At 43.9% G+C, this 27,057-nt stretch overlaps 1 protein-coding gene across 1 annotated transcript; it reads left to right on the top strand.

Annotated features, from left to right (window-relative positions):
- Positions 1-26,927, top strand: RAB12 (RAB12, member RAS oncogene family). Its single transcript, XM_039255240.1, has 6 exons — positions 1-505; positions 16,001-16,061; positions 22,158-22,296; positions 23,518-23,607; positions 24,195-24,299; positions 25,697-26,927. Exons 1-6 carry the CDS (start codon positions 1-3, stop codon positions 25,808-25,810), a joined length of 1,014 nt encoding a protein of 337 aa, XP_039111171.1. The 3' UTR covers positions 25,811-26,927.
- Positions 26,928-27,057: the final 130 nt, after the last annotated feature.

Raw genomic sequence — 27,057 nt, 5'->3', positions numbered from 1 at the left:
ATGCTGCTGCCGCTGCTGCGGAGTAGCTGCTTCCCTTCCTCCTCTCCCGGCGGCGGCGGCAGCGGCGGCGGCGGCTTGGACGCGGGCGCAGCGGACCCGCCGGAGGCGCAGCTGCAGCGCGGAATCCGCGGGCTGCCGGGGCCGCTCGAGCGGGCGGACGTCGATCCCGGGGCCGACCCCCGGCGCGCGGCGGAGGCCGAGGGGGCACCGGGGCCCGGGGCGCGCGGCCCGGGAGCGGGCGGCGGCGGGCGGCGGGCCGAGCGGGAGCCGTATGCGTGCATGGATCCGGGCGCCGCGCTGCAGAGGCGGGCCGGGGGCGGCGGCGGCCTGGGCGCGGGCTCCCCGGCGCTGTCGGGCGGCCAGGCTCGCAGGAGGAAGCAGCCCCCCAGGCCGGCCGACTTCAAGCTGCAGGTCATCATCATCGGCTCCCGCGGCGTGGGCAAGACCAGCCTGATGGAGCGCTTCACCGACGACACCTTCTGCGAAGCCTGCAAGTCCACCGTGGGTAAGGGCGCCGGGGCTGGGCCGGTCCCTGGCTGGGCCCCTCCGCGGCCGACTTGCCCTCCCGCGGTCCCCGGAAGCCGGTGCCCTGCGCCCTGCCGGCCTCATTTCTCTTCGCGTCCGCGAGCCTTTCCCTCTCCAGCTTGGTGGCCTTGCATTTGGAGGATGGGCTCTTCTCGGTGAAATCTAGGGGGAGGGGCGGTCCCAGTGGAAGCCCCTCCATCCTGTTCCCAAAGCAGGGCGGAGATTTTTGTGTAGCCTCCACGCGCACTTGCCCTTGGGTCTCGCGGCCCACCGTCCTCGCCTGGCACAGACCCCCACGCCCCTCCCACGTCCCTGATCCGAGCTAGTTATTGAACCAGCGTCCCCTCTCGCACCCCCCCAAGAGCCGGTCATGAGACCAGGGTGATGCACTGGTCCCGTTCCGCTCTCAGGGACAGTGAGAATCTCTCCACGGAAACTCCTGGCCCTTACATTACTCACCCAAGAAAAAAGGTGATGCGAGGTGGGAAGCAGGCAGGCAGTGCAGAAGCTGTGCCCCTGGCCAGGCAGCCAAAGTGGGTCATCTTTAGCCAGTTCTGGTGCCTTAGTCGTGCCTTGTGAGAACCAGGACTTATTTTCTAATTTTGAACTCCCATTTCTGATGGCGCTGAAATAATGAAGCTTAAATTCCCAGTGGAGGAACTGGGGAGAATATTAAGACTGAAACTACACTAAATTTCTTGTTTTAACTGTAAGTGCGGGAAAGGGACTTCAGCTGTACTTGTCCGTGACCTCAGGTAACCCTAGGTCTTGCCGAAATGGGGAGGAGTCTGCCAGAATCACCCCGGTGGGTGAAGTAAAGGGTGATGTAAATACAGTAACTCTGCAGGTCAGAAAGTATTTTGTCCTCGGGATCTAAAATCGAAATTGCAGGGAAGTTTTTTTTGGTGTTGTTTTTTGTTGTTTTTTTGTTTTTTGTTTTTTAACGAAGTCGGGTTTACAGGACTTGGCATTGAGGTTGGTCAGGTTGGTGTGGTAGTAGTTGTTTCTATGGAAAACTTTCCCCTTAAAGCTGTCAAAGCGAGGGAACCCCATAGATGAGGTAATTCTTCAAAGTAAATAGCGGTCATCTTCAGTAATATACAATAAAGGATTTCCCCAAGGAGGCCCAAGAAACATTGACAGGTATTAAAATTTGAAATACAGAATTGAAAGTATCTTCCCATATACTTGTACACATATTTAGCATTGTAACTAGTGGTAGCCACCACGGTACAATTTGGGGATGTGAATTGGTTTTTAAATGTCCTGTAACAGGACAGTACTACATTTTCAATGTCTTATTGGAACATTAACACACACACCCCCCAATTTCATATTGTCTTTCTTTGTTTTTTTCTTTTTTTTTTTAAATTTATTTCTGAGAGAAAGACAGTGTGAGCAGGGGAGGGTCAGAGAGAGAGAGAGACAGAATCTGAAACAGGCTCCAGGCTCTGAGCTGTCAGTACAGAGCCCGACAACGTGGGGCTCGAACCCACGAACCGTGAGATCATGACCTGAGCTGAAGTCAGATGCTTAACCGACTGAGCCACCCAGGCGCCCCTCTTTGTTTTGTCTTTGAGAAGTGTTTCCCTTACTGCTTTTTTGGAATAGATTGAGAAATATTTGTGCTCTCTGTACCCTTTGTTTTTGAAATGATGCCCTCGGGACCATGCTATTTAAAATTCAGTATCATAACTATACCCATTTTAAATATCCAGTCTTGGATCATACAGAGGATAGGGAGTTTTACATTGAAAATTAAGTTTTACATTGTTATTTTAGTATCTGATGTATATAGAGTTAAAAGCAATTCAGAAGTATTGGTGTTTTATGGCTGCACACTTCAAAATATATAAAAATGAGGGATGATATGATTGTACTGTGTGGTAAAGAGAAATCAGCACAGGCACTGATAGGTGGATAAATGAGGGCTTGCGTGGGTGGAGGGGGGTTAGGAAATGGACAGTGGGAAAGAGGAGGGGTAAAGGAGGGTTTTCTTCACCACAGTGGAACATCACCCCCGCTCCCACAGGTTAAGAGGGCAGTCATGCAAAACTGCCCCCCTCTTCACAGCCAGTTACAAGGGCAGGTTTTCACTTGTGCTTCTGACGGACCAGCTGTAGATCAGAGGCTCCCACAGCCACGTTCTTCAGTTTGATTAGTTTGCTAGAGCAGCTCACAGAACTCGGAGAAACTTTCTGTGTACAAGATTACCAGTTAATCGTAAGAGCATGTGATTCAGAAAGGGACCCAGTGTTTATGTGGCCTCTGCACATGACACTCCCCAAATAGCCACGTGTTCACCAGCCCCAAGCTCTGAACCTGCCCCGCTGGGTTTTCTGGAGGCCTCATTACATAGGCATGGTTAAATCATTGGCCGGTGGTGATTGGGCTCAGTCTCCAGCCCCCTTTCTCTCCTTGGGGTGGGGGACAAAAGTTCCAACCTTCTAAATCACTTAGTTCTTCTGTTGACCAGCCCCCATCTCTTGGTGACCTGGGAGCATTCCAAAAGTCATCTCATTAACATACCAAAAGATACTTTTATAATTTTCTCCTTAGACGATTCCAGGGTTCTAGGAGCCCTGTGACTGGAATGGGGACAGAGACCAAATATATATTTCTTAGTATCAATCAAAATCTCACAGACACATTCTGGAAAAGACACATTAGTGGACCCTGGGAGTAATGCCTCAAGATTCTAGACCTTGACCGCCATGCCAAGGAGCGTGGACCTTACGCCCTAGCAACTGGAGCTGGAAAGGCCTCTGAATACGGCATTGGCATGGAGACAGCGGGACGCATTTGGCAGGATTACATAGGATATTTACTGGGGAACGATGAAGAAACAGGAGGCAAGGAAACCGGGCGCTTTGGTTCTCTGTCCCCTTAACGAACAAATATATACACTTCACACGTCTCCCACGCTGCCACCACCACGGGGTTCCTTGTGCGGTTGGGTTTTTGTCTTGCTCGTTTTTGTTTCTTCCAAACATAGCCTATAGTACTTGGCTCGATAAGTGTTTATTAATTGTGGGAAATTCAGACAAAGTTGATAACCTGTGGTCTGATCCAGAGTATGAAGGAAGACAGCTTAATGCTAACTAGGCACCCCCTCCCCCTGCCTCTGTGTTGTTTTTTCCCTTCCAGCTATTGGATCATTTACTGAGCATCTCCTGGGTGTGAGGTACTGTGCTACCCACTGGGGGTTCAGTGGTAAACACAGGACATGGTCTCTGTCCAGAAGTCACTCAGAGCCCTTGGGGAGCGAGACGCCCATGTTCAGGACAGCAGTGGTGGAAATGCATGTGGAATATTCAAGGAGCGCAGAGGAAGCCCCTCCCGTGGGGGGACGTAGGAGGAGGGCTTGCTGTCTGGGAGGCTTCCTCCTAATTGGCATGCTTCATTCTGCAAGTTCCCTTAGAAAAATGCTATTTCAGGGTGCCTGGGTGGCTCAGTCCGTTAAGTGTCTGACTCTAGATTTTGGCTCAGGTCATGAGCTCACAGTGGGATCGAGCCCCACATTGGGCTCTGCACTGACAGCACGGAGCCTGCTTAGGATTCTCTCTCTTCCTCTCTCTCTGCCCCCTCTTCCACCAGTGCTGTCTCTCGCTTTCTCTCTCTCTCCCAAAGTAAATAAATAAACTTAAAGCAGAAACAGACACAAAGAAAAGTGATATTGATGTAGTGTTGGGTGTGGTGTAGAAGTGTGGTCACCTCACCTGAAGGCCTGCTGCCTTAGCGGTGAGCTCATGGCTAATTGTGCTTCTGAGGCCAGTTTTTCAAGTGTCGGTAGTACCATTGGGTCCATGTAGAGAAAGAGCCTCTTCCACAGAGGCTGTCCCTTCCCCTGCCTGGGCTTGCAGCTGTGTGCTCCTCATGACTACAGAGTCTGGAAAAGACCCCGGGCCCCACAGCGTGGCAGGGAAGAGTCTCTGAGCATGTGCTAAACCCAGGTGCATCACTAAAGTGATGGCCTCATGTAATTCGGAATCTGGAAGAGTGGCTCCGTGAGTGCCCTTTTACAGAGAATCAGATTCACTTGAACTTCCTATAAAAGATTGTAGTGGATGGGCGCCTGGGTGCCTCAGTCGGTTGAGCATTCGACACTTGGTTTCAGCTCATGTCATGCTGAGGTTGTGGGATCGAGCCTCACCTCGGGCTGTAAGCTTAAGATTCTCTCTCCCTCTGCCCCTCTCCTTCCCTCTCTCTCTAAAATAAGAAAGAAACTTTCTAATTAAAGAAATAAATAAGATTGGGGCGCCTGGGTGGCTTAGTCGGTTAAGCGTCCGACTTTCGCTTAGGTCATGATCTCGCGGTTCGTGGGTTCGAGCCCCGCGTCGGGCTCTGTGCTGACTGCCAGCTCGGAGCCTGGAGCCTGTTTCAGTCTGTGACTCCTTCTCTCTCTGACCCTCCCCTGCTCACGCTGTCTCTCTCTCTCTCTCCTAGAAATAAATAAAACATTAAAAAAAAATTAAAAAAAAAAAAGAAATAAATAAGATTATAGCTGAAATCCCAAAGGATTTCATAAACTAAGGGAACTTTATAAAATTATAAATGAGCAAAATGTTGATTTTTTTTTTCTTTGTATTCATTTAAAAAACACAAGGTTCACCAGGGTATAAAAGGCTAAAAAGACTATTTACCAATTGACCTATTTAATGCAGATTGTCTAGGATGGAGTATTATTTTCAAGTCGGATTTTGCATTCGTGGAATTGAATTAGTGAATTAGTGAACTAGCATAATTTGATGGGTCCTTTAAAAAGTGCAGGAGCAGTTTTTTTCGAAGTTGAAGGAAATAGAAACAAGGTACTTCTGCCGTAGAAATTTTTATATCTCAGCATTTGTTTTATTTCTGTATAACTGTTGGAAAGTAGCTGTTAACTTTGAGTTGAAATGATTTCACCAAGTAGCACCCACCTTCACCCCCACCCCGGCAGCCGTGCGTTCTAGAGAAAACAGTGGTGTGTGAGGAACCTGGGCTTTTTGATTTAGGCTGTCACTAACCAGCTTGTGACTTTGAATAAGTAATTTAGGTGTCTGTGCTTATAAAATGTAACATTCTATTAGTAGTAGCTACTACATGTTGAACACTTACTATGTGCCAGCAGAAGGGACACTCTGTATAATCCTCACAGCAATCCTGAAATTTATCCCCATTTTACAGATGAGGAGGCAAAGGCCCAGAGAGGTAAGAAACTTACCCATGTGGCACAACTGGTCAGCAGGTGATCCGGCCAGGGCCACTACGAGTGAGTTCTTTCTAACCGTTCCTTAGCTTATTTGGAGATTTAAAGTTATTTTGCTTTGTGAAAATTCTGTGACTCCAAATCAAACACCATGAAGTCCTTCACAACTTAATCGAGGCCCCCTACAGGCCTGTGAAGATAGTGATTTCATTGATCTAGGTATCAATGAAATTGACTTCTGTAACTATGCCACTATCCTCTCTTGTCACTTGCCTTCTGGATTTTAAAATATGCTCTAAGAATTGGGTTTCTTACCTAAATATTCAATCATTCAAGCATCTTCAGCCTTTTGCATATTTATTAAAATTTTCCAAAGTTTTATATATATAGTATATATGTATAATATATGCATATATGAATAGAGGAAAAGTAGGAATAAGGCAGTCTAGAACAGAATTCTGGTTTTCCTGGGCAGTAAAATTTCCCCCAGAGTGCTGGAAGCCAACGTAGGATTGCCATCCTTTCATTTTACCAAGTAAAGACATTCTTTAAAATTGCGGTCACCAACTTTTCACTAGACCAAAAAAAAAGAAAAGGAACGACGGACTATCAGGATTAAAAAGTGCTTTGAATTTAGTTCTGAGAACCTTACCACTCTTCATTTTTCTCATTGTGCATCAACACATCGGACTTCACAGTGTGGCCCCTGAGAGTGGTCGTAGATGGTGGTGCTTTACCGAAGCCCTGTTTTCACTCACCCCCTGGCCATGGACCCTGTGTTCTCTTTGCTGGACTCCTCCCTTTTGAGTCCAGAGTTAAGATGAAGGTGCTTGTTCCACGGGTGGGGAAACTTAGTGGTGCAGGCAGGTGGCTGCATTTTATCAGGAAACAGGTGGGTGTACATCAAGTGCAGAAGCGGCTCTTTGTGGGTCTGGCCTTGAATGTTAGGGGACCCGATAGATGAAATGCGGCCCACAACAGTCTGGTCGGTGTTACCTGGAAGTGCTGTCAAGGGAGGCTGCCTGCTTGCCCTTTCTGGAAACAGGTCAGACATTTTTGCTGGAAATCCCAGAATGAGTATCTGATACTGGATTAAAATTCCAAATTGTGTATTGTATTTTGCTCAGGGGTGTTCAGACGCAGTCTTCCATGCCGTGGCTGATCTGCCTAATTGCTTCACTTAAAAGAGAATTGGGAGAGTTGTCCAGAATTCCCGCCCCAAGAGCCCGACACCGAGCCTCTCCAGTGCTGTCTCTGTCCTCTGCCAAAATGATGTAACACGATGACTCAGGGACATGTCAGTGTGAAAGGAACAGATGCGAATGGTTAACATTTCGTTTTTATACCAGCAGATGCTGTGCATTGTCATTAGCTTGATTTATTTAATGAACTCAGTGCAGACGGATAGGCTTGTGCATGGCACGTCTGTCCCTTTTTTGTGGAATAGTTAGCTTTCAAAGAAAATATGGAAATGTAGTTGCTGTCTGGTTGTTTAGGTTGAATAAAAATCTATTCAGAGACCTGGCTTAAGTGCGTTCAGCCTTTCTTTCACTGTTCTGCACTGAAGAAGAAAGGTTTTATTATGCATGATAGATCCAGATTCTTAGAGATTGCCTTTCTCCCTCCAGCCACGTGGAATCTGCCAGGAGCAATCTGTTAGCAGATCTTAGAACTGGCTTCAGAAGGCAGGATAGGTTCCTTTGAGAATTGCTAAGTCCAAATTATTCTCCAGCCTTGGGTGCCAGATACATTGTTCTAATTAAGCATTTGTCGGAATTTACAAAGAAAATGTAGCTTTGTATAGTGTAGTCACTCAGCAGGTGTTACTCAGGAGGCTATTTGTGTTTATGTAAGACACCATACTGCTAGCTGCTCCGTAGGGCACAAAGCTAATGCCTCCTTACCTGGCTTGTCCTTTTCAGAAGGGCAGGTGAGTCCTGGAAATGGCCACAATAAAACCTTAGAAAAGAGGTTGTACTTCAACAGAGGAAGAAATTGATTATGCTCCTTTTGTCCTTTTATTCCACATCTTTGACATTTGGAAACCCAAACTACAGACCTAAAGTAGTGCCCTTAATTGAATGTGATTAAGTTTGTAAAAAAAAACAAAACAAAAACCCTTATCCTTTAAAACCAGATAACACACTGGCTTAATAGAACACTCTATTCCATTGAAAACCTTTTCCCCCCAAAACTCTGACAGCCTCCAATGTTTGGTTTCTGGTGCTTATGTCATACCTTCTTCGTTTTAAAACAAACCAAACAGACTGTATTTCTACCTCAGCCGGGCTTCTGGTAGAAGAAGTAGCTGATGAATTAAAGGCTCCTGGTTTTCCCACCTTAATTTAGGATCCAGGACCCCTCTAAGCGGGGACCCAGTGATGGAACAGGCCTCTGTAATTTTCACTTCTTTTTTTTTTTTTTTTAATGTTTTATTTATTTCTAGGGGAGAGAGAGAGAGAGACAGCGTGAGCAGGGGAGGGTCAGAGAGAGAGGGAGTCGCAGACTGAAACAGGCTCCAGGCTCTGAGCTGGCAGTCAGCACAGAGCCCGACGCGGGGCTCGAACCCACGAACCGCGAGATCATGACCTAAGCGAAAGTCGGACGCTTAACCGACTAAGCCACCCAGGCGCCCCTGTAATTTTCACTTCTAAAGGAAAGCACTCCACCTTCTCCTTGGCCGCTCCTCCTTCTAGACACCCCTCTGCCTCCCTCCCCAATGGTGTGATTTCAGACGTGGATGCAGGGACCGGAATGTGAGTCCTGCCTCTCCCACAGGCTGTCGGTGTGTCTTTAGTGAGCAACTGAATGTCCATTTCCTCATTCAAGAAAAGAAAAAGTAGGGCTTAACAGGCTTCTCTCATCTCATGTGCAGGAATAAATGGGGATGAAATATCTTGGGCACCTGGCCTGGAAGGGGCAATTATGAATGTCAGTTGTGTTCCCGCCGCCTCCTAATTTATACCATAGATGCAAAAAAAAAAAAAAAAAAAAAGTGTTTCGTAGATGAAATGCTCCAAAAAAAAGAATCTTTATCCTTATAGAGATACATACTGAAATGTATACAGGTGAATATGAAAATCAAAATGTAAACACATGACCCAGGTAAAGTGCAAACTGCATTTTTATGGGCCCAATCTGAGTAGTAATCAAGTTCATGTTTTTTGGCATTTGAAGAAAATATTACTGATCCACTTTTTATCATGTAGGTTTTTGGTGGTTTTTTTGTTTGTTTTCAGATTCTCCTCCTCTCCCTCAATATTCTCTTCCGCTTGTGACTCAAGGCAGGTTTTCTCTACCTTTTCAGAGAGGGGTCTGTCTGTCTATAACCAGGAAGCAGAGGAAGGCTTCTGGTGCAGGAACTGCATGTCCATGGCAGCCAGTGAACCTCACTTACTGTTTAAAAATCTTTCCTTAGCAATGCAGAACTTTTTAAACTTGAAAGGTAGGTTTATATCTTGCAGCCTTTCCCACCTTTTCTTATCAGATGAGGCTGCCCCGTGAGGTAGGAGGGGTGTAGCCTGGAGCCACCTGCAAGGTTCAAGTCAGTGCTCTAATACTCATCTGCTCAGTGACTCTTGGCAGCTACTAGCCCCTCTGATGTCAGTGTTTTCATCTGTAGAATGGGGACAATAATATCTGCCTCATAAAACTGTTAAGTGGATACACTGCAGTGAGTTAATGGACATAAAGCCCTTAGAATAGAATAGTACCTTAGAACAATACCTGAGGCATAGGAAACCATATAAAAGAGTTCTTAATCTTTGTATTATGAAGGGAGCAACCCCTTTCTGTGAAATGCTTTCCTCAGTGTATATACGTTGTGAAAATGCGGCTGCCTGCCGCTTCTGTCGGACTCAGTGGGGCACACACTCGGTTCCCTCCCTGCCGCTCCTTTGAAGTGATCGCCTCGGACTCCTCTCCGCCTCACGGAGGCCGTGGTGTGCTGTGCATTTGTCCAGCCAAGTGCCATCTCTTTGTGCTGCGTGTGTCAAGGACAGCGAGATGCAGGGTAGTCTGTATTAGCTGGAGGAAGAGGCAGATCTTACTACTAGGATGGATGCTTGATGTCCTCGGGCCTGATAAGCACTTTTTTAAATGTCCTATCATCACTTTCCTATGTTAATAATAGTACCTTCTGCTGAGCCAATCAGAGTGTTTTATGGTCATAGCACTTAGTCTCTGTTTCATTGAACTCTTTTCTTTATGTGGTGCTTTCCTGTGGGGACTTCCCTTGTATACTCTTCCCTGTTTAGGCAGAAGACTGGCCCCAAATGCATTCAGGTGACTTGTTTCCCAGTGTTAAACTTACCTCTCTGTGTGTGACTTTGACTCCTTTCTTAATTTCTCACTCTCCGCCCCACGAAGACGCTGGAAATCTCCCTTAATAGAAACACCATGTCCAGAATTGGATGACACTGTATAAAATCTATGTCCTTGGAAAAAAAGCCACTGTATAAACTTAAGATAGTTATTATGAAGTGTCTGTAACGTGACAGCCACCATTTGAATTGAAACTTCAAAGTCTGTGAAATCTTTCAACCTCCTAAAAGTGTTAAGTAAAGAAAAATCAGATCTTCGGGGAGGGGTGGAGAGGGAAGCAGGGCAGAGAAGGAAAAGAGAAGTCCATTCGACTGTAATCTTAGGTGTGGACCACGGTGTTATTTTTGCTTTTATTTATTTAGCTTTTTGCTGGAAAGGAATGTGAAGAAAGAAGCTTCTGTTTATTTTTGCCTTTTTCATTTTTGTAACCTCTTGTGGCCCAGCAAGAAGAAATATGGTAATGTTTTAGAAATGTTTTGCCTTAAGGGGATCTTAGAAATCTTATCAGCACTAAGTATGTCAGTTCTTCATGCTACTGCTAAGATTTATGAGAAACAAATACAAAGAAGACCAAGTGCAAAGTTAAGCTTTGTTCTTTAAACATCTCCTTCAGCGTGGTTCTGGGTCACTTATAGAACATTTCATGCTTTTCCTTTTTTTTCATGCATCTGACTCTTAATATAACAACTTTTCATTGCGGGCAGTGTTATAAATTTGAATCTAGGTTCTGCCACTCTGCTAGCTAGCATGTGATATGACCTTACAGCAAATGACCTTGTCCTGTGTCCACTCTGGGGTCTCCTTCTGTAGAATGAGGATACTAGTGCCCACTTCGCTGGGCTGCTTAGCATCCCATGTCAGCACAGAGTGTGTGACAGATGTCCACTATCATTGTTATTAAAGGAAAACAAGATTCAAGGGGCACCTGAGTGGCTCAGCCAGTTGAGCATCTGACTTCAGCTCAGGTCATGATCTCACGGTTCATGAGTTCAAGCCCCACATGTGGCTCTGTGCTGACAGCTCAGAGTCTGGACCCTGCTTCAGATTCTGTGTCTTCCTCTTTCTCTTCCTCCCCTACTTGTTCTCTCTCTCTCTCAAAAATAAATAAACATCGAAAAAAAAAAGAAAATGATCAAGAAAACACAGTGAGTCAAATAGAATCATCTGTGCCCGTTATTATAGGAATTAGAGCCCTATAACCTGTGTTCTTTATGATTAAAATATTTAAAAACATTTTTAAAAAATATTTTTATTTATTTCTAGGAGAGAGAGAGAGAGACAGCGTGAGCAGGGGAGGGTCAGAGAGAGAGGGAGATACAGACTCTGAAATAGGCTCCAGGCTCTGAGCTGGCAGTCAGCACAGAACCCAATGCGGGGCTCGAACCCACGAACCGCGAGATCATGACCTAAGTGAAAGTCGGACGCTTAACCAACTAAGCCACCCAGGCGCCCCTTCCAGTATTATATTGAATAGGAGTGTTGAGAATAGGCACACTGTTTTGTTCCCAGTCCTAGAGAAGAAGCTTTCAACCTTTGACGACTGAATATAATGTTAGCTGTGGGCTTGTCATATGGCCTTTATTAACTTAGGTATCATCCTTCCATAGGTCATTTGNTTTAAAAAATATTTTTATTTATTTCTAGGAGAGAGAGAGAGAGACAGCGTGAGCAGGGGAGGGTCAGAGAGAGAGGGAGATACAGACTCTGAAATAGGCTCCAGGCTCTGAGCTGGCAGTCGCACAGAGCCTGACGCGGGGCTCGAACCCACGAACCGCGAGATCATGACCTAAGCGAAAGTCGGACGCTTAACCAACCAAGCCACCCAGGCGTCCCTTAAAAACATTTTTAAATGTCTATTTATTTTTGAGAGCAAGAGAGACAGAACATGAGCAGGGGAGGGGCAGAGAGAGAAGGAAAACACAGAATCCAAAGCAGGCTCCAGGCCCTGAGCTGTCAGCACAGAGCCTGACGTGGGGCTTGAACCGACAAACTGCGAGATCACGACCTGAGCTGAAGTTGGACACTCCACTGACAGCCATCCAGGCATCCCTGGTTAAAATACTTTTAGAAAGAGTTTCATAGTATTAGGAAGCTTAAAAAAAAGTAAGCTCCCTTTGCTAGAATAATTCACTTAGTGGACCACTTATGTCTAAGTGACTGGATCCACTGTTAGCATAATAACCCCCTGGGATGGGTGTATGGAGGGAGAAGTTATGAGCATATCGGGACTGCCCAATCTTTTAAGGATTTACCATCAACAGTAGGAATGTAGGAGAAACGAAATACTCGGTTTCTGGATGACCTCTGTGCTAGCCACCAGACACTCAGAACATCTGCCTCTCCTAAAGTGTTTCGTGTGAGTTTTATTGTTTGGTTTTTATTAACCAGTCCTGAATATCCTTAATTTTTCTAAAAATAGTCAGCATTTCTCCTTGCATATCCAGCATTTGATAAAAAGAGGGTTGCCTTTCATTCATCAGATTTATCCCGTTGCTGTTGTCTGGCAGGCGGTGTCCTAGGCTGTGGGGAGGCAGGCAGGACTGTGCCCTCAGGGAGACACCAGACAACAAAGAAGGAATGATGTGATAAGGGCCAGGAGAAAGTTCAGGTCCAAGAACACTGCACACAGCTGGGACGTGGGGCAGGCAGCTGGGTTCAGATGGGGAATCACCTGGGACGAAAAAGGTTTCTGCACAGACAGGGAGGTGCTCTAAGAAGAGAGAATAGCAGAGGAAGGCACTTCTTGCCAACTGCATGGGGTGTTGATTTAGGTCAGTATGACTAAGCCCTTTGAGGGCAGAGACTGTTCCCATCAACTGATGGTAGGGCTGATGGCTTCCCCTCATAGTCAGGTTACCTGTAGGAAACTGGGTTTTCAGCAAGGGCTGGAGATGGAGATGCCATTTTTTTTGTCCCTTACCTGTTCATAAACATTGGTCCCTGGAGCTCCTTCTCAGGGCTAGCTCTGTGCTGACTTTTCCTAAAATGAATTCACCGAGTGTCTGAGACTATTGATGACCTAATACCTTCTATGAAAGATCATTATAATTTTTGTGATATGCATATTTTTAAGATAGACGACCTTAAGAGATTTTTGACTTGATGCAAGGTTTTTAGAAATGGTTGTATAGTCTGATACAAGTATGTGTTTTCAAACCGTAAGTTAGAACAAGTTTCCAGTTGTTACAAGCTACCGAATGCCTGTTAAATGTGGTAAAGGATATTGCATTTAACAGAGAGGGCTATTTTAATGAGGTTTTAGATTTAGACTGGGTATTTTTCTGTTAGTGAAGTTGTCATTAAGCAACTCACTGGAGGTTTATCTACACAATGGAATACTACATAGCAATGAGAAAGAATGAAATCTGGCCATGTGTAGCAACATGGATGGACCTTGAGGGTGTTATGCTGAGCGAAATAAGTCAGGCAGAAAAGGACAAATATCATATGTTTGCACGTATAGGAGGATTAGGAGGAATTTAACAGAGGACCATGGGGGAGAAGAAGGGGAGAAATGGTGGGGGAAGGGAGAGAGGCAAACCGTGAGAGACTCTTGAATACTGAGAACAAACTGAGGACTCATGGGTGTGTGGGGGGGAGGTGGGCATGGAGGAGGGCACTTGTGGGGATGAGCACTGGGTGTTAATATGGAAACCAACTTGACAGTAAACTATTTGTTTAAAAAAAAAAGCAACTCACTGGAACTAGTCTTTTTTTTTTTGAGAGACAGAGAGAGACCAAGCACGAGCAGGGGAGGGGCAGAGAGAGAGGGAGACACAGAATCCCAAGCAGTCTCCATGCTCTGAGCTGTCAGCACAGCGGACACGGGGCTCTAACCCATGAACTGTGAGATCATGACCTGAGCTGAAGTCAGACACTCAACCAGCTGATCCAGCCAGGCACCAGAAACTAGATAGTCTTCTTGGCTCAACAGACTCCTAATCCTATTCACTGCGGGGTCATCTTTGTTTTGTTGTCCTGTTTAAATTAGTAACCCATTTATAATCACATGGTGATAACATTACCACTTATGTCCTGATTTTGAACACTAACAGCCTTAGATTTTACCCTTATTCATTCGACTTTGTGGTTACAAAAGAGTCCTGGTGTAGGGTTGTTAAAGTTGCATAAATTGTTCAAGTAGGTAGAAAAAGAGCTTCTGACATTCGGGCTCAGGATAGTTCTTAAGCGAAAACAGCCTAATCAAAACAAAAATTATTGGTTCTGGCTGTTTGAAGGGATTCTTTTAGTTGATGTGAAGCAGAGCTCACAAAAGTATCATCAGCCAATTCTTCTTAATAAAGTAGCAGGTTTCACAAAAGTTACCGTCCCCTTAGCTGAAACTTTAAAAAAATAAATAACAACCTCAAACTGGAAACAAGCAAAATAGAATGCTAGTCATGACAAAAATATGAATTTGATTTGTAGTTTGCCGTCACAGAGCAGCGTGGGGAGGCCCTAACTTCAGCTAACATCAGGAGGACTGGTGTTTTGTCTTTAAGCTGTGTCTGTTTAAAGTCAGAACTTAGCAAATATCTCCAGGCGGTTTTTTGTGCCTTGTAGAATATCACTTTAAGTTACATTCTTCCCTGTGGTTGAGTCATTCAGGAACTCTGAGGATATTGGTAATGCACAAACATGCTTTCTGTTTCAAGGCTGGTTTAGAGTGTCATTGGACTTTGAAGAGCAAATCAGTTCCAGAACTGAAAGTGAAATTGAATTAACCAGCTTTCGCTCGGTGACATTTGAAATTATGTCTGGTGTAAGAGATTAAGAATTGAAATGTAGAGTATTTCTCTAGCTTTGTTCTCTTGTGACAGTTTATATTCCTGTAACTTCTCTTTGTTGTACAGACTGAGGGCTGGTGCCCCACCCCCTACCCCACCCTGCGTTGTAAACATGTTCGTATTGCACTGGTGTCTGCAGTGTGTTGCTAATTATAAAAGTCAGTCACATGCCTTTCGCTTCACCTTGAGAACATCATCTGACTTTGCAGTGCTGCATCAGATCCCAGAGATGGAGAGCCTGGGAGTAAGGAGGGTCCTCACCTCCTATGCTGGGGCATAGCACTCACTGGGGAACATGGGCCCCTGCTGGAGAGAGGCCTGACCCCACTGGGATGCTGGGTCCTAAGAAGCAGGCAGGAAGTGGTTCCCATAGAGAGTGTTCCTAACTCTCCAATTTAGTTAGCATCCTTTTGATTTGTTTTCTTAGTTACAAAAAGTGTGTAAAGAAACATTGTTTGGAAATGCACAAGTTTTCTGTAACTGAGACCCTATAAGGTAACATATACAAGTGAAAATTTGGCTTAAAAAAAATAGCTGAAACTTTAAGGGCTGAATTAGGAAAAGATAGTGAGTGATAACATGATGGTTTGCTCAGAATTAAAATGAATAAAAATTAAAATTGAGTATGTTAACCTGTATAAGTTTTTTAAAAATAGCTCCTGTTCCACACTATTGACAATGTAATAAAGAAGACATGTTTACATATTAACTAAATTCTTCGTGAATGCTACGGAGTTTATTTAGTACAGTAATTTCTAAATTCAGACTAAGGCTGTTGGAAATCAAGATTAAGTTTCCAGCGTTTCCTGTAAAAATTCTCCCCAACATATCATTGTTTAAAGCCATCCAATTGTTAATGTAATTGCTAATTTTAAAATGGTTTTTATGCTAAACTGTGATAGCAATAAATCACATTGTGATTAGCAAATGCTACTAGCTGGATCGGTATAAAACATAAGTTGACTTTGTACACTTGTATGTAGAGGTATAGGCTGAGCGCTAGAGGCATTGGTGGACTTCTGCTTTTCCTTTTGGGAGTTAGTGACACCAGGTTTTTTTGTCTTACTGATAATGATACAAAATGTACACATAGGATTCTTTTTTTATGGCAAACTGCATTTTATTTTTTGTTTCACCTTCATGTTTTACTTACTTACTTATTTATTTATATTTACAGGTGTTGACTTTAAAATCAAAACTGTAGAGCTAAGAGGAAAGAAAATCCGATTACAGATCTGGTAAGTGGGGATCTGCACCCAGTAACGCCATGTGTGTTCAGTCCGTATGCCTGTCTAATAAAATTAACTGTTCAAGCTGGCTTGTCTCTCCTACTTTTCCTCTCCTTTGCTCATCTTTAAATAAAATGAACAGTGAGGAAATTTAGAAAAGTCTACCCATTTCATATTTCATTTGCACATGGGGAGCAGTGAAAATACTGCTAACTTTAATGATTGGAGCCTCGATGCCTCTTTTCAAATCATTTGACATAGTAGCAAAACTGTCATCACTAAGATGATTGCTCAAATGCGTGTCTTCACGTTTTTGTGGTCACCAGTTGATAGCACACAAGGCAAGTCCAGCACGCCCCTAACCAGAAGCGTGCAGTTTTCAAGGCCAATTCCTCCCCTCCCCTAGGCTGCTCGGGGGCTGTCCCTGGGACCGCTGTGTGACACGCTTGCTCCCCACTTTCTCCCCTGGACGCATGGCTAGCAGCATGTGACGTCAGCCCCACAGGGTCCGGCTGGGTGTGAATCCTGAGCCACTTTCTGGAGAGAAGCCCCTTTCTCGCGGTGCCACGTCTAAACAACCGAGCCCGCCGTGTCGCAGCCGTGCGGCACCGGGAGCTCTCTGAGGGCTCCCAGAAGGCCGACTGCGGGGTGTGGCGCGCGTCTGGTGGTGGCTGAAACGTGGCACCGCTGAGGGGCTCGGAGGCCGCCCTCGTGTGTTTAACATCAGCTGCCGTGTACTCAGCCTACTAACTCCTCTGCAGGTCCGCTCAGCTCTGAGTGTTTGTCCACCATGTGTGTGTTTGCTTTCATCTGCGTTACTTGCTGCCTCATCTGTGGCATCATCGGTCACCTAATGCTTGAGTGTTAGTGCCATGCCTTCATCCTTCACCTGTGCCCTGTGTTGCGGCCTCCGGGAGGCGTCCCAGGTAATGTCTCTGTTTGGTTGCCTGCGACTCTCCCCCACTTCAAGGCTGGTTTGGGTTTGGGGGTTATTGGCTTGATTATGAAACATTAACAGTCTTGCCTAAATGCTTGATGACAAAAAATGTGGATATATTTCGTTAGCCCTTGATTGGAAAGTCCACAGACTTTGTTGGTTGCTGCCCATTTTTTTGAGCTCTGGGATAACAAAGGATCTTACACTCGTGCTGTTGTTTCTTATTGTAAGCTCTCTAAAGTAAAGACTGTTTTTAAAAGGATCATCCAGGGGCGCCTGGGTGGCTAAGTCAGTTAAGCTCTGAATCTTGATCTCAGCTCAGGTCTTGATCTCAGGGTGACGAATTCAAGCCAAGCTGGGGGTGGGCATGAATCCTAGTTTAAAACAAAACAAAAAAAAAATTCATCCAGAGTACGTTTACCTCTGTACCTAGCACATGTGGGGGAGATGCTTGTTGAAGGAGACTCCTGAACAAAGGCTTCGACAGCTAATATTGGAATGTCTGAAGCTTGCTTCCTGGATGACAGCAGTGTCTAAGTGATGACCTCGTGGCCTGTCTAAAAAGACATGCCTAAATTACTGTATTAATATTTCAGTTTTCATCTCAGGCTGTAGTAATCTGACCTATGAAAAATATGTCCAGATGTGCCTCCCTGGAACTCAGTCCACTAAGACTGTGTTCTTGCTGACATTGGGTACTTCTGGAATCTCACCACAGCACCTTTGAATCTGATCTGAGAGGGCCTCACCTTACGCACCCCACCCTGAGAGGAATAGCGAGAGGGTGCAGTTCAGGAAATGCACAGGACACCTGGAAAGCACATTTCTCTCGGATGGAAACACATTCCCCTGTTTCTCCTCTTGCTTCTCCTTGACTCTTTCAAAGAATATAACTGAGGGAGGAAAATGAGGTTCAGTGAATGTATTTAAAGGTTGATTACAAGTTTCACACAGAGAATATCCCAGTGAGGAAGGAGGGCTTCTCTTTTCCCAAAGGGGTTTTCAGCAGTGAGTACCATATCCACAGAAAGCCTGCCACTTGTTAATCATGCAACATACAAAGTAAGATTGTCTTCTTCTGAAGTGTTCTACGTAAAGGATTAAGCATTTCCTTCACTATTGTGACGCAGTGGACAGATAGGAAGTATCAGAGTCACGGGTCACTATTTAAAGTAACACACAAGTTATTTCAGAGTTAGAGGCAGTGCCTATGCTCTTGCTGTCGTGTCTGCCTTGTCGCGGGCCTGCTGTCACCACTTCACTGTCACAGTTGAGGGCCCAAGAGGAGCCGGTGGAGTTGGAGAGGGGTCTTCAAAGAGCCTCAGTAGCCTGTGCTCTGCTAATAATAGCTGTGCTCTGATTTTCTAGAATGTCAGTCCATGGACATTCCCAGTCAGTTTTCATAGAGTTCTGATTAGAAGAAATGCATTTTTTCTTGATGATTTCCATCTGAGAAAATATTAAGCGTAGATCCCTGAAAGTTTAAGTTACCAAGACCTACAGACGGCATTGTCACACTTGTGTGCTACATTTTTATGTCATGGCCACATTTTTCAGTTCTTTGATGGTCAGGAAAAGGACAATTTCCTCATGTCTCTATTTAAAGTGTTTCTTCATGTGTGTGTAAAAGACCTTTCTGTAAGTGTAGCTGAAATCAAGTGTGTCCACTAGAATACAGGTTCATGAATTTACATTGGAATGCCGAATGCCATCCCGAAGATCATACCCGGGGACTTAGAGTTCTCGTGTTGAAATGGACTGTGGAACTATGACATTTGTCTCCTACCTTTAAGCAAACATAGAATTAAAATGAGTCATACCCTTCTGTCATGCCAGCATTCCTAGGTCAACATCAGGCTCGTTTTTCATCGTCTGCTTGGAAGAAGTGGGACATTTCATGCACATTGCAGGACCCTGCCCTTCAAACTCATAATTACATCTTTCGGTGGATATATTAAATACAACAAGTCAGCATCTTTGCATTTTCAAAGCAGGGTTGTACTACGAAACTGGAGAAACAGAATTGCGGGAATTTTTCAATTTGCACCAAAAGCAGAGAGGGGAGTGATCACCTCCTATCCCAGCTGCAGCAAGTGACAGTTTACCCTACAGTAAGACACTGGAAACCTCAAGAAATCAGCTCTTTATTGTTACAATGAAAGCTCAGGTTTATGGAGATAAAGAGGGGAAATAGTAGGATTCTCCATCTTCACAGAAAGATAAAAGCCTGGTCACTGCATTGGTGTCTTATTAGCGTCTAAGTTTTTGAGAAGCAGGAACTTGTGGGGTTTTTATGGTACTGGTACAGAGTGGGTATGTAATAAATGCTTGTCGAACTGCATTGGCATTTCATTTCCCCATTCTGTGACCATATGTGGTACGGTTAATTTAGTAGGGGAAATAAGCAAAGGAGCTTGAGAGGGAAAGAAAACAAATTTGTACAACCCACATATTTTGGAATATGGAATAGTCTCTGAAAAGTAGGTGCTTTTCTACCTCAAGCATTCAGAGCCAGGCACAAAAAAGATGGAATTTAAGTAATGATGTTCAGTGGGAGTGGTAAACTAATGTTTCCTCATTGGGGTTTTTGTAAACGGACTTACTGGTTCATTTCTTTGTGTTAGAATGATTGCCTTGGATTTTTCATTTTGAGGTCTGTCCTCTTTTTTGTGTCTGACTTAAAGCCAGCAGAGACAGCTAATTTCTTAATGTTTCTAACATTCCTAACTGCACTCAGGCAACAAGTGTTTTTAACTATCAAAAATGCCCTTTAGGGAAGGCCAAGTGGGTCGGTCGGTGAAGCGTCCAACTCTTAAGTTTCAGCTGAGGTCATGATCTCACTGTCGTGAGATGGAGCCCCATGTTGGGCCCCACGCTCGGCCTGGAGCCTGCTTGGCATTCTGTCTTTCCCTCTCCCTTTCTCCCCCTTACCTTCCCTCTCTTTCCCTCCCTCTCCCTCCCCCCACATATGTGCATCTTCTCGCTCTCTCAAAAGGTAAAAAACAAAAATGCCCTTTACTCTTCCTATTCTTCAACTATTAGTTTTTTATTAAAACTTCTAGAAACAACATTGTGCCTTTAGATAACAATACTATATTTTATACCCAAAAATCTGTTAAAAGAGAGTAGATTTCATGCCAAGTCTTCTTACCACCTTAAATAAAAGTAATTTTTTCTATTTTTATCTGTTATCTCTCATTTCACTGTTTTTGAGAACCCCATGTCTAGACTCTTAATTCATTCAATGTCTGTAGAAATTAACGTCAGCTGAGTTATACTTAATAGCCAGATTAAAGTTGCGTAGAATAAAGGCTTATTAAACTGTATAATTACCAAAATGTTCCTTGAAAATCTTAAATCTAATTACTAAATATGTGTCGTAGCTGTATTGTTCTAACAAAAGATTTCAAAGTAGAAAAATGTGTGGGTTTTTTTTTTGGACTTTTTTTAAAAAATGAGCTGCTGTTTCTTACCAGTATTCAAATAGCACCGCATATTTTTTACAACATTAAAAATCCTAATTTTATCAAGCTGTAACTTGTGAGAGACTGGGAAAACCAGACCCTGAAAGACTTAACTCTTTGTTGACGCATATGAATTATACCCTATCTATGCCTAGGATTCCAGAAAAAATTTTATTCCTTGATTCCTTGCGCCAATGAAATGGTATCTGAGTCAGTTCCTTCTCATTTACCTTCAAGGTGCAGGGCCTATTACTGTGGTCTTTAAGGTTTTCTAGGAATCTTGAAGAATTCAGTCCCCATCTATCCTGTTCAATTTTCCAGATTTTTTGGCATTTTAGGTCAAAAGGTAAAGTATTTTGCCTTGAACTGGCATCAGCATCAACACTTGAAATATGTAACCTTGTGTTCAGCATGTGCTTATTGACGGCCCATTATGGACCAGGCACTTGGCTGGACCCTGGTGGACAGAAACAGACCCGCCTCAGCCCTCTTGGGCCTTTCATTCAGAATCAGAGGGGGCTTCTTATATCCTCTAGAACAAAGCAAATGGCTTTGCTTTATGTGAAAGTGAATTTGCAACAAGCTTTTTTGTTTATTTGGCATAATAATGCCATCGCTAATGTGAACCGATTTGGTGGCAAAGCCAGTCTGAACAAAGCCATTGCCAGAGAGTATTTTAGGGATACAGCTCCACAAAGCGCACCTCAAGGGAAGTAGTCTTTGATCAGTTGCATTTGGGAAAATCTGCACTTTCTCGCCACCTCTCTGAAACTCACATGGAAGCCTCGAATGGCCTTGCAGTGAAGAACCTTCTTTGTTCACTGCATTGCCCCCCTCCTAGTCCACCTTGACCCACCTGTTTCACGTGACTCCCAGGAGTATGTTGTGGGTTCAGGTTCTTTGGGAAAAGCTCAATTATAGATCATCTTTAAAGGCATTTGTCTCCTGATCAGAAGCCCCGCCTTTCGAGCTCATTCATAAATACATGATGGTTTTCAACAGTTTCTTGGCTTATGAGATGGAGGAAATATGTCTCAGCCAGCTGCTGTACACTGTTAGTCAGCTTACATCATCCTTTATGTTCAAATGATTGACTTCAGCCTGGAGAATAAATACAACTTTCAACTTTTAAAGTAGCAGACAGTAATGAACTTTATTGTATTACAAACCTACTTGATGTCTCCTCCCTTTCCCTCTTGACCTCTTGTTCTGCTTTAGAAGGATTAGGAAAATACCCTGATTTTATGATATTTTTCATTAGTGATAAACTTTTGGTCATTTTGTCTACAAAATCAGATACAACCATTGATGCTGGTTAGAAGAGTTCGTAGGGGCACCTGGTTGGCTCAGTTAGTAAAGCATGCAACTCTTGATCTTAGGGTTGTGAGTTCGAGCCCCACACAGGGCACAGAGATTACTTTTTAAAAGCAAGAAGGTTTGGAGAGGTGTTGCACTTTCCTTCATTTTACACGCTTTCTTATTTTTAAAATTTTGATTTGAGGGAAGTTGGGACTTATGTTTTTGTCTGAATGTAACTAACTAACTCAGAAAAACCACCTCTCTTCACCATTAATAATGATGCATATGCATGGATGGGACTGGAATCAGCCTGCAGGGGAGTGGGGAAGAGCCTCCTTTTTGCTTTGGAAGCTGGAGTTGCTGCCTCTGGTTATTGTTTGGGAGCTGATTTTTGCTATTTCTTAGGGACACAGCAGGTCAGGAGAGATTCAACAGCATTACCTCAGCTTATTACAGAAGTGCCAAGGGGATCATACTAGTATATGATATCACTAAGAAGGAGACTTTTGATGATTTGCCAAAATGGATGAAGATGATTGATAAGGTAGGTGTTTCGTTTTCCTTGGAGAACCTGTGTTAATCCTGTACGCCGAAAGGCAGTGGCCTCAAGCTTCAGGGCCCCAGTAGATGCTCAGATTGTGAATCTGCTGAGGTCTTGAGATCTCATGCTCTCCCCCTTTCATACTTGACTCTTGCCATTTACCTTTTTATGAGCAAGTGCTGTTGTTTCTCGAGTACTTCCCGCACTCACTTGGCACCACCTCATCAGGTGGGCACTGTTCTGCTACCCATCCGTCACTCACTGATAAGGAGACTGAGACCCTTGAGTAACTCGGCCAAGGTCATACCATTCAGGTGCCTTTGCTGCAAACCTGTCTCAAGTAATTGTTTAGAATAGGCAAAACTAAATGAGTTATTCAAGAGAGTTTAGTCTTTTTTGAAGAGAGATCCTACTGTACCTTATTTTTCTGAAAACTTAGAAATGTAGCTTAACTTTTTTCCTGATTTGATACCTTGTCACGATGGAAAATTTGGAAACTCAAGCAGCAAAGAAAACTTAAAAATGTATAATTTGGGGGCTCCTGGGTGACTCAGTCAGTTGAACATCCCGCTCTTGATTTCGGCTCCGGTCATGATCCCAGGTACGAGCCCCACGTTGGGCTCCACACTGAGCATGGAGCCTGCTTAGGACTCTCTCTCCCCTTTTGCTCCTCTCCCCTGCTTGCTCGCTCGCTCGCTCGCTCTCCCTTCCTCTCTTTCTCAAAAAAGTTTCGCCATTCTGAAAAACCTAATTGGATCCATACTCCATGTAGTTTTACAGCCCTCTTATTTTGCTGAATATGCTACCATGCCAGCCTTCCTTTCCTATTAATGTTCTAAAACATGGATAGCTTTTTTTTTTTAATGGCTGCATTTTTTTAATTTACCTTAACTTTCATTCCCCAACCATTTTGTTGAGCTCTCTTCAGTTGATGACCATCTTAAGTACAGAACTGTGCCTGTTTTGCGAACCATTTTCTTAGAAGAGATTCTTAGAAATTACTGGTCAAAGGCTCAGAAGGTTGTGGTTCCTAATGCCTGTTACCCTGTCGCTGTCTAATTTAGACCTCACCTGAGTAGTCAGTCCTGCCTAGGACGGGGTAGATGCCCAGAGATTTGGGAAGGGGAGCAAATAATGGAGGCAACATAGCAGGCTGGCCTACATTTGCTGTCAGTATATGACGGTGCCCATCTTTGAAATGGAGCTTTTTTTAAAATTCCACAGTACGCCTCAGAAGATGCAGAACTTCTCCTGGTTGGAAATAAGTTGGACTGTGAAACTGACCGGGAAATCAGCAGGCAGCAAGGAGAAAAGGTGAGAGACGCAGGGAGCAGAAGGGACGTCACTGTGCACACACTGTGCGTGTGGCAGTGGGTAGACTTTTTGTCTTTAAATAAATTATTTCCTTAAATTTTGAAATAAAACAGTCACATTCTTCTCAGTTTGGATTGAAAGAAGAGGAAGTTTTAGAAAAAATGGGGAAAGAAGGTCGTCCACATCAGTATACACCGCATCATTCTCTATATTGACATTTTCTACGGAGGAACGTTTTCTAGGCCATAAAATTGCTTTCATGATCTACTCTTATTATAACCTTCCTGGGGGAGTCGGTGATGCTCACATTTTGAATGTCAGATGTGTTGTAGTTTTAGAAACTTGGGCAAGTAATTTGACTTGAGGGCCCCAGCATCACATCAGGGATTTTGTTTCATGTTGTTAATTTACCATGTAGGGATTTGGCACACGGTGAGCTCTATTTGAGCGTAAGCAGGGCTTCACAAACCTCAGGCCTACCTCTCCCTGAGCGGGGGAGCCCAGAAAGCTGTGATTTCCCCCAGGCCCGGGCCACACGCAAGGCTACACCGCACCTCACACAGGGAAAACTGAATCTGTGTTCTTAGTTCGCACAGCAGATAACTGGGATGCGGTTCTGTGAAGCCAGTGCCAAGGACAACTTCAACGTGGACGAAATATTTCTGAAGCTTGTTGATGACATTCTGAAAAAGGTAGGATAATTGTGTCAGGAAAATATTTCGTCTGAAATTCTCTGTTCCCTCTGTGATGTTTTAGAGAGGGCAGTAGGGTAGTTACCTGGGGGCCGAAGAGCCCCGTGAGGTGGTTGACTCGGACGGAGGCATCCAGCTGTGGTGACCGCGGTGTCCCGGCCAGGGCCTCTCCGTGGCCGTGCTAGTGTCCAGATTTGCTGAGCCCTAAATACGGTTTGGTGAAGTGACCAGAGCAGGCATGTCAGTGTGCCATGTTTATCTGACTTCTGCTTTCCTTTTTTTCCCATTTTCCCACAAGAATTTAGTTGGAGGAAGACAGTGGGGCCCTCCTGGAGCACACGGGCGTCTCCGTGAGCCCCAGGCCCCGCCTCCCCCTCAGTGCTGTGCACCCCAGCGGGGCCGGATTCTATTACTCAGGCCTTCCGTGATGCTGAGTTGCAGAAAAATTGCTAGATAGCTTCATTGAATAGAAGTTTCTTCAAGCATTTGTAGGCTTATAGTCAACAATTTGTTTAGTAAGAAACTTTCCTTAAGTGTATGCTATTACTACATATAATCTGCTAGTTCAAGCAGAATTCAGAAGCTTCTAATAAAAACAATTGTTTATATAATTGCCCAGAGAAGTTATTTCTTTCTTTAGTGAAAGAAACCATGATCAAATGCAGAGCCATTTTTTCTGCATTGATGCATTAAATTTCCATTATTACTAGGTTCTGTGAAAATATTTTTATGAGATCCATCTGGCTTCTTTTACCACAGGATAGGCTGTAAACTGGGCAGTGTTAGTGCTGTGACATGAAATATCCTGAACCTGGTTTTCGCTTTTTGCCTTCATATGTTTTTAAAAATTTTTTTAATGTTTATTTGTGAGAGAGAGTCAGAGCAAGAGTGGAGAAGGGCAGAAAAAGAGGGAGACACAGAATCCGAAGCAGGCTCCAGGCTCCACGCTGTCAGGATAGAGCCCGGAGTGGGGCTTGAACTCCCAAGCCGTGAGATCGTGACCTGAGCTGAAGTCAGACGCTTAACCGACTGAGCCACCCAGGTGCCCCTTTGCCTTAATATTTGAACATCTAATTAAACTTTGATGATTGGAGATCTTTACATAAAAATATTTTGTTCTTAGGGTACCTGGGTGGCTCAGTCAGTAGAACATCTGATTCTTGATTTTGGCTCAGGTCATGATCTCACAGTTTCGAAGATTGAGCCCTGCATCAGGCTCTGCCCATCCCCAGCCCGCACGTGTGCCCTCGCTCTCTCTCGCTCTCTCTCTCAGAGTACATAAATTTTAAAAATATAAATAAAAGCAGTTTGTCTTCTTACATAATTGTATAATTTGCAGAGCACTTATGAACACATTGCATGGTTAAATACATTTGTCTTTTTTCTTTATCCTGAAGATGCCTCTGGATATTTTAAGGAATGAGCTGTCCAATAGCATCCTCTCCTTACAACCCGAACCTGAGATTCCGCCAGAACTGCCTCCACCTCGACCACACGTTCGATGCTGTTGATTTGCTACTTTGGAGACAAAGTGGAAATGATTCCTGGAAAGGGGAAAACGTTCTCTTCTGCACTACAATCATTTTGACAATTTCCTTTCGCACTTTGTAATCCAAGTCAGAGCTACACACTAACTTGTAAATATGCAAATATGCAATCCTGGGTAAGTTTTGGTTATAAATTCCATATTTCCCTCCAAATTATATTTCCTTCATCACCCCAGCGTCTAGTGTACATACACTGGGAAACATAGTACTTCTAATATGAAGAGTGGGAGAAATGAAAGGTAGGATGTTTCTTGAAATAAATAATATAATTGTCCTCGTTAATTATATTATGAGGACAGAAGACATTCTGATTAGAAGAAAGAAAGTGGTGCTTTGCTTACTGTTTTAAAGAAAATTTGCAAAACTAAAGACTTTTTGGGGAAAAAAAAGGCTATCTTAAGTGCTTTGTCTTTATTTACAAGACATTTCCCCCAGCCCTCTGTAGCATCTCTGAAGTATGGGAGTGTTTCTGCCACAAGCAAAGTCCCGCTCCTAGCCGTCATGGAAGGTTATTTATTAACGTTACGTCACGGTAGAGTATTACTGGTTAGAGGGTAGGGGGTCGACTTGGCCCCGCGGTTCTCTCATGGTATTCCAATGGACATGCCTTGTGCTTTTAAGAACTACAAAGATCCAATAAAGAAAGAAGTGTTTTTGAAACTATAGGAGAAAATTTTAAAACAACGCTGCTGTCCTAAACAAATCCTGTTTAAAGGAATTTTAAAGAAATGCATTTTACTATATCAAAGAACATACATGTATTTACCTAAACATTCTATACCTTTGTAATGATAAAAACTTCTCCCCTTTATGGTGAAGCTTATTCATATTAAGCCTAGACTGTGTTTCTTTTTTTTCCTTTTCTTTCTTTCTTTCTTTTTTTTTTTTTGGTCTGATAATGAATTTGTGAACTCTATCTTTGGTATATCTTTTATTAAACTGCACTGTTTTGTTTAGTCAAGGTAAATAAGTAATTATGTATTTGAATAACTTGGCGTGTCTTGAGTGTTGTGATATGAAAAGCATTGTGGTCTTTCTACACTAATGAAGTGCAAATAAAATTTTGTATTTATGAATGACAGGCGAGTTGCCACGTTTATTTGTGTAATTACAAATTGTGCATCTGACGGTATTTTTTCTTTTTTTTTTTCTTTTCTTTTAAACAGAGAGAGAGACAGAGCATGAACAGGGAGGGCCAGAGAGAAGGGGAG

The sequence above is a fragment of the Hyaena hyaena genome, unplaced genomic scaffold (genome assembly GCF_003009895.1).
Source record: "Hyaena hyaena isolate Hyena2069 unplaced genomic scaffold, ASM300989v1 scaffold_515, whole genome shotgun sequence".
NCBI lineage: Eukaryota > Metazoa > Chordata > Mammalia > Carnivora > Hyaenidae > Hyaena > Hyaena hyaena.
Note: the sequence above shows the minus strand (reverse complement) of the source record. Positions and strands in the feature narration are given on the sequence as shown.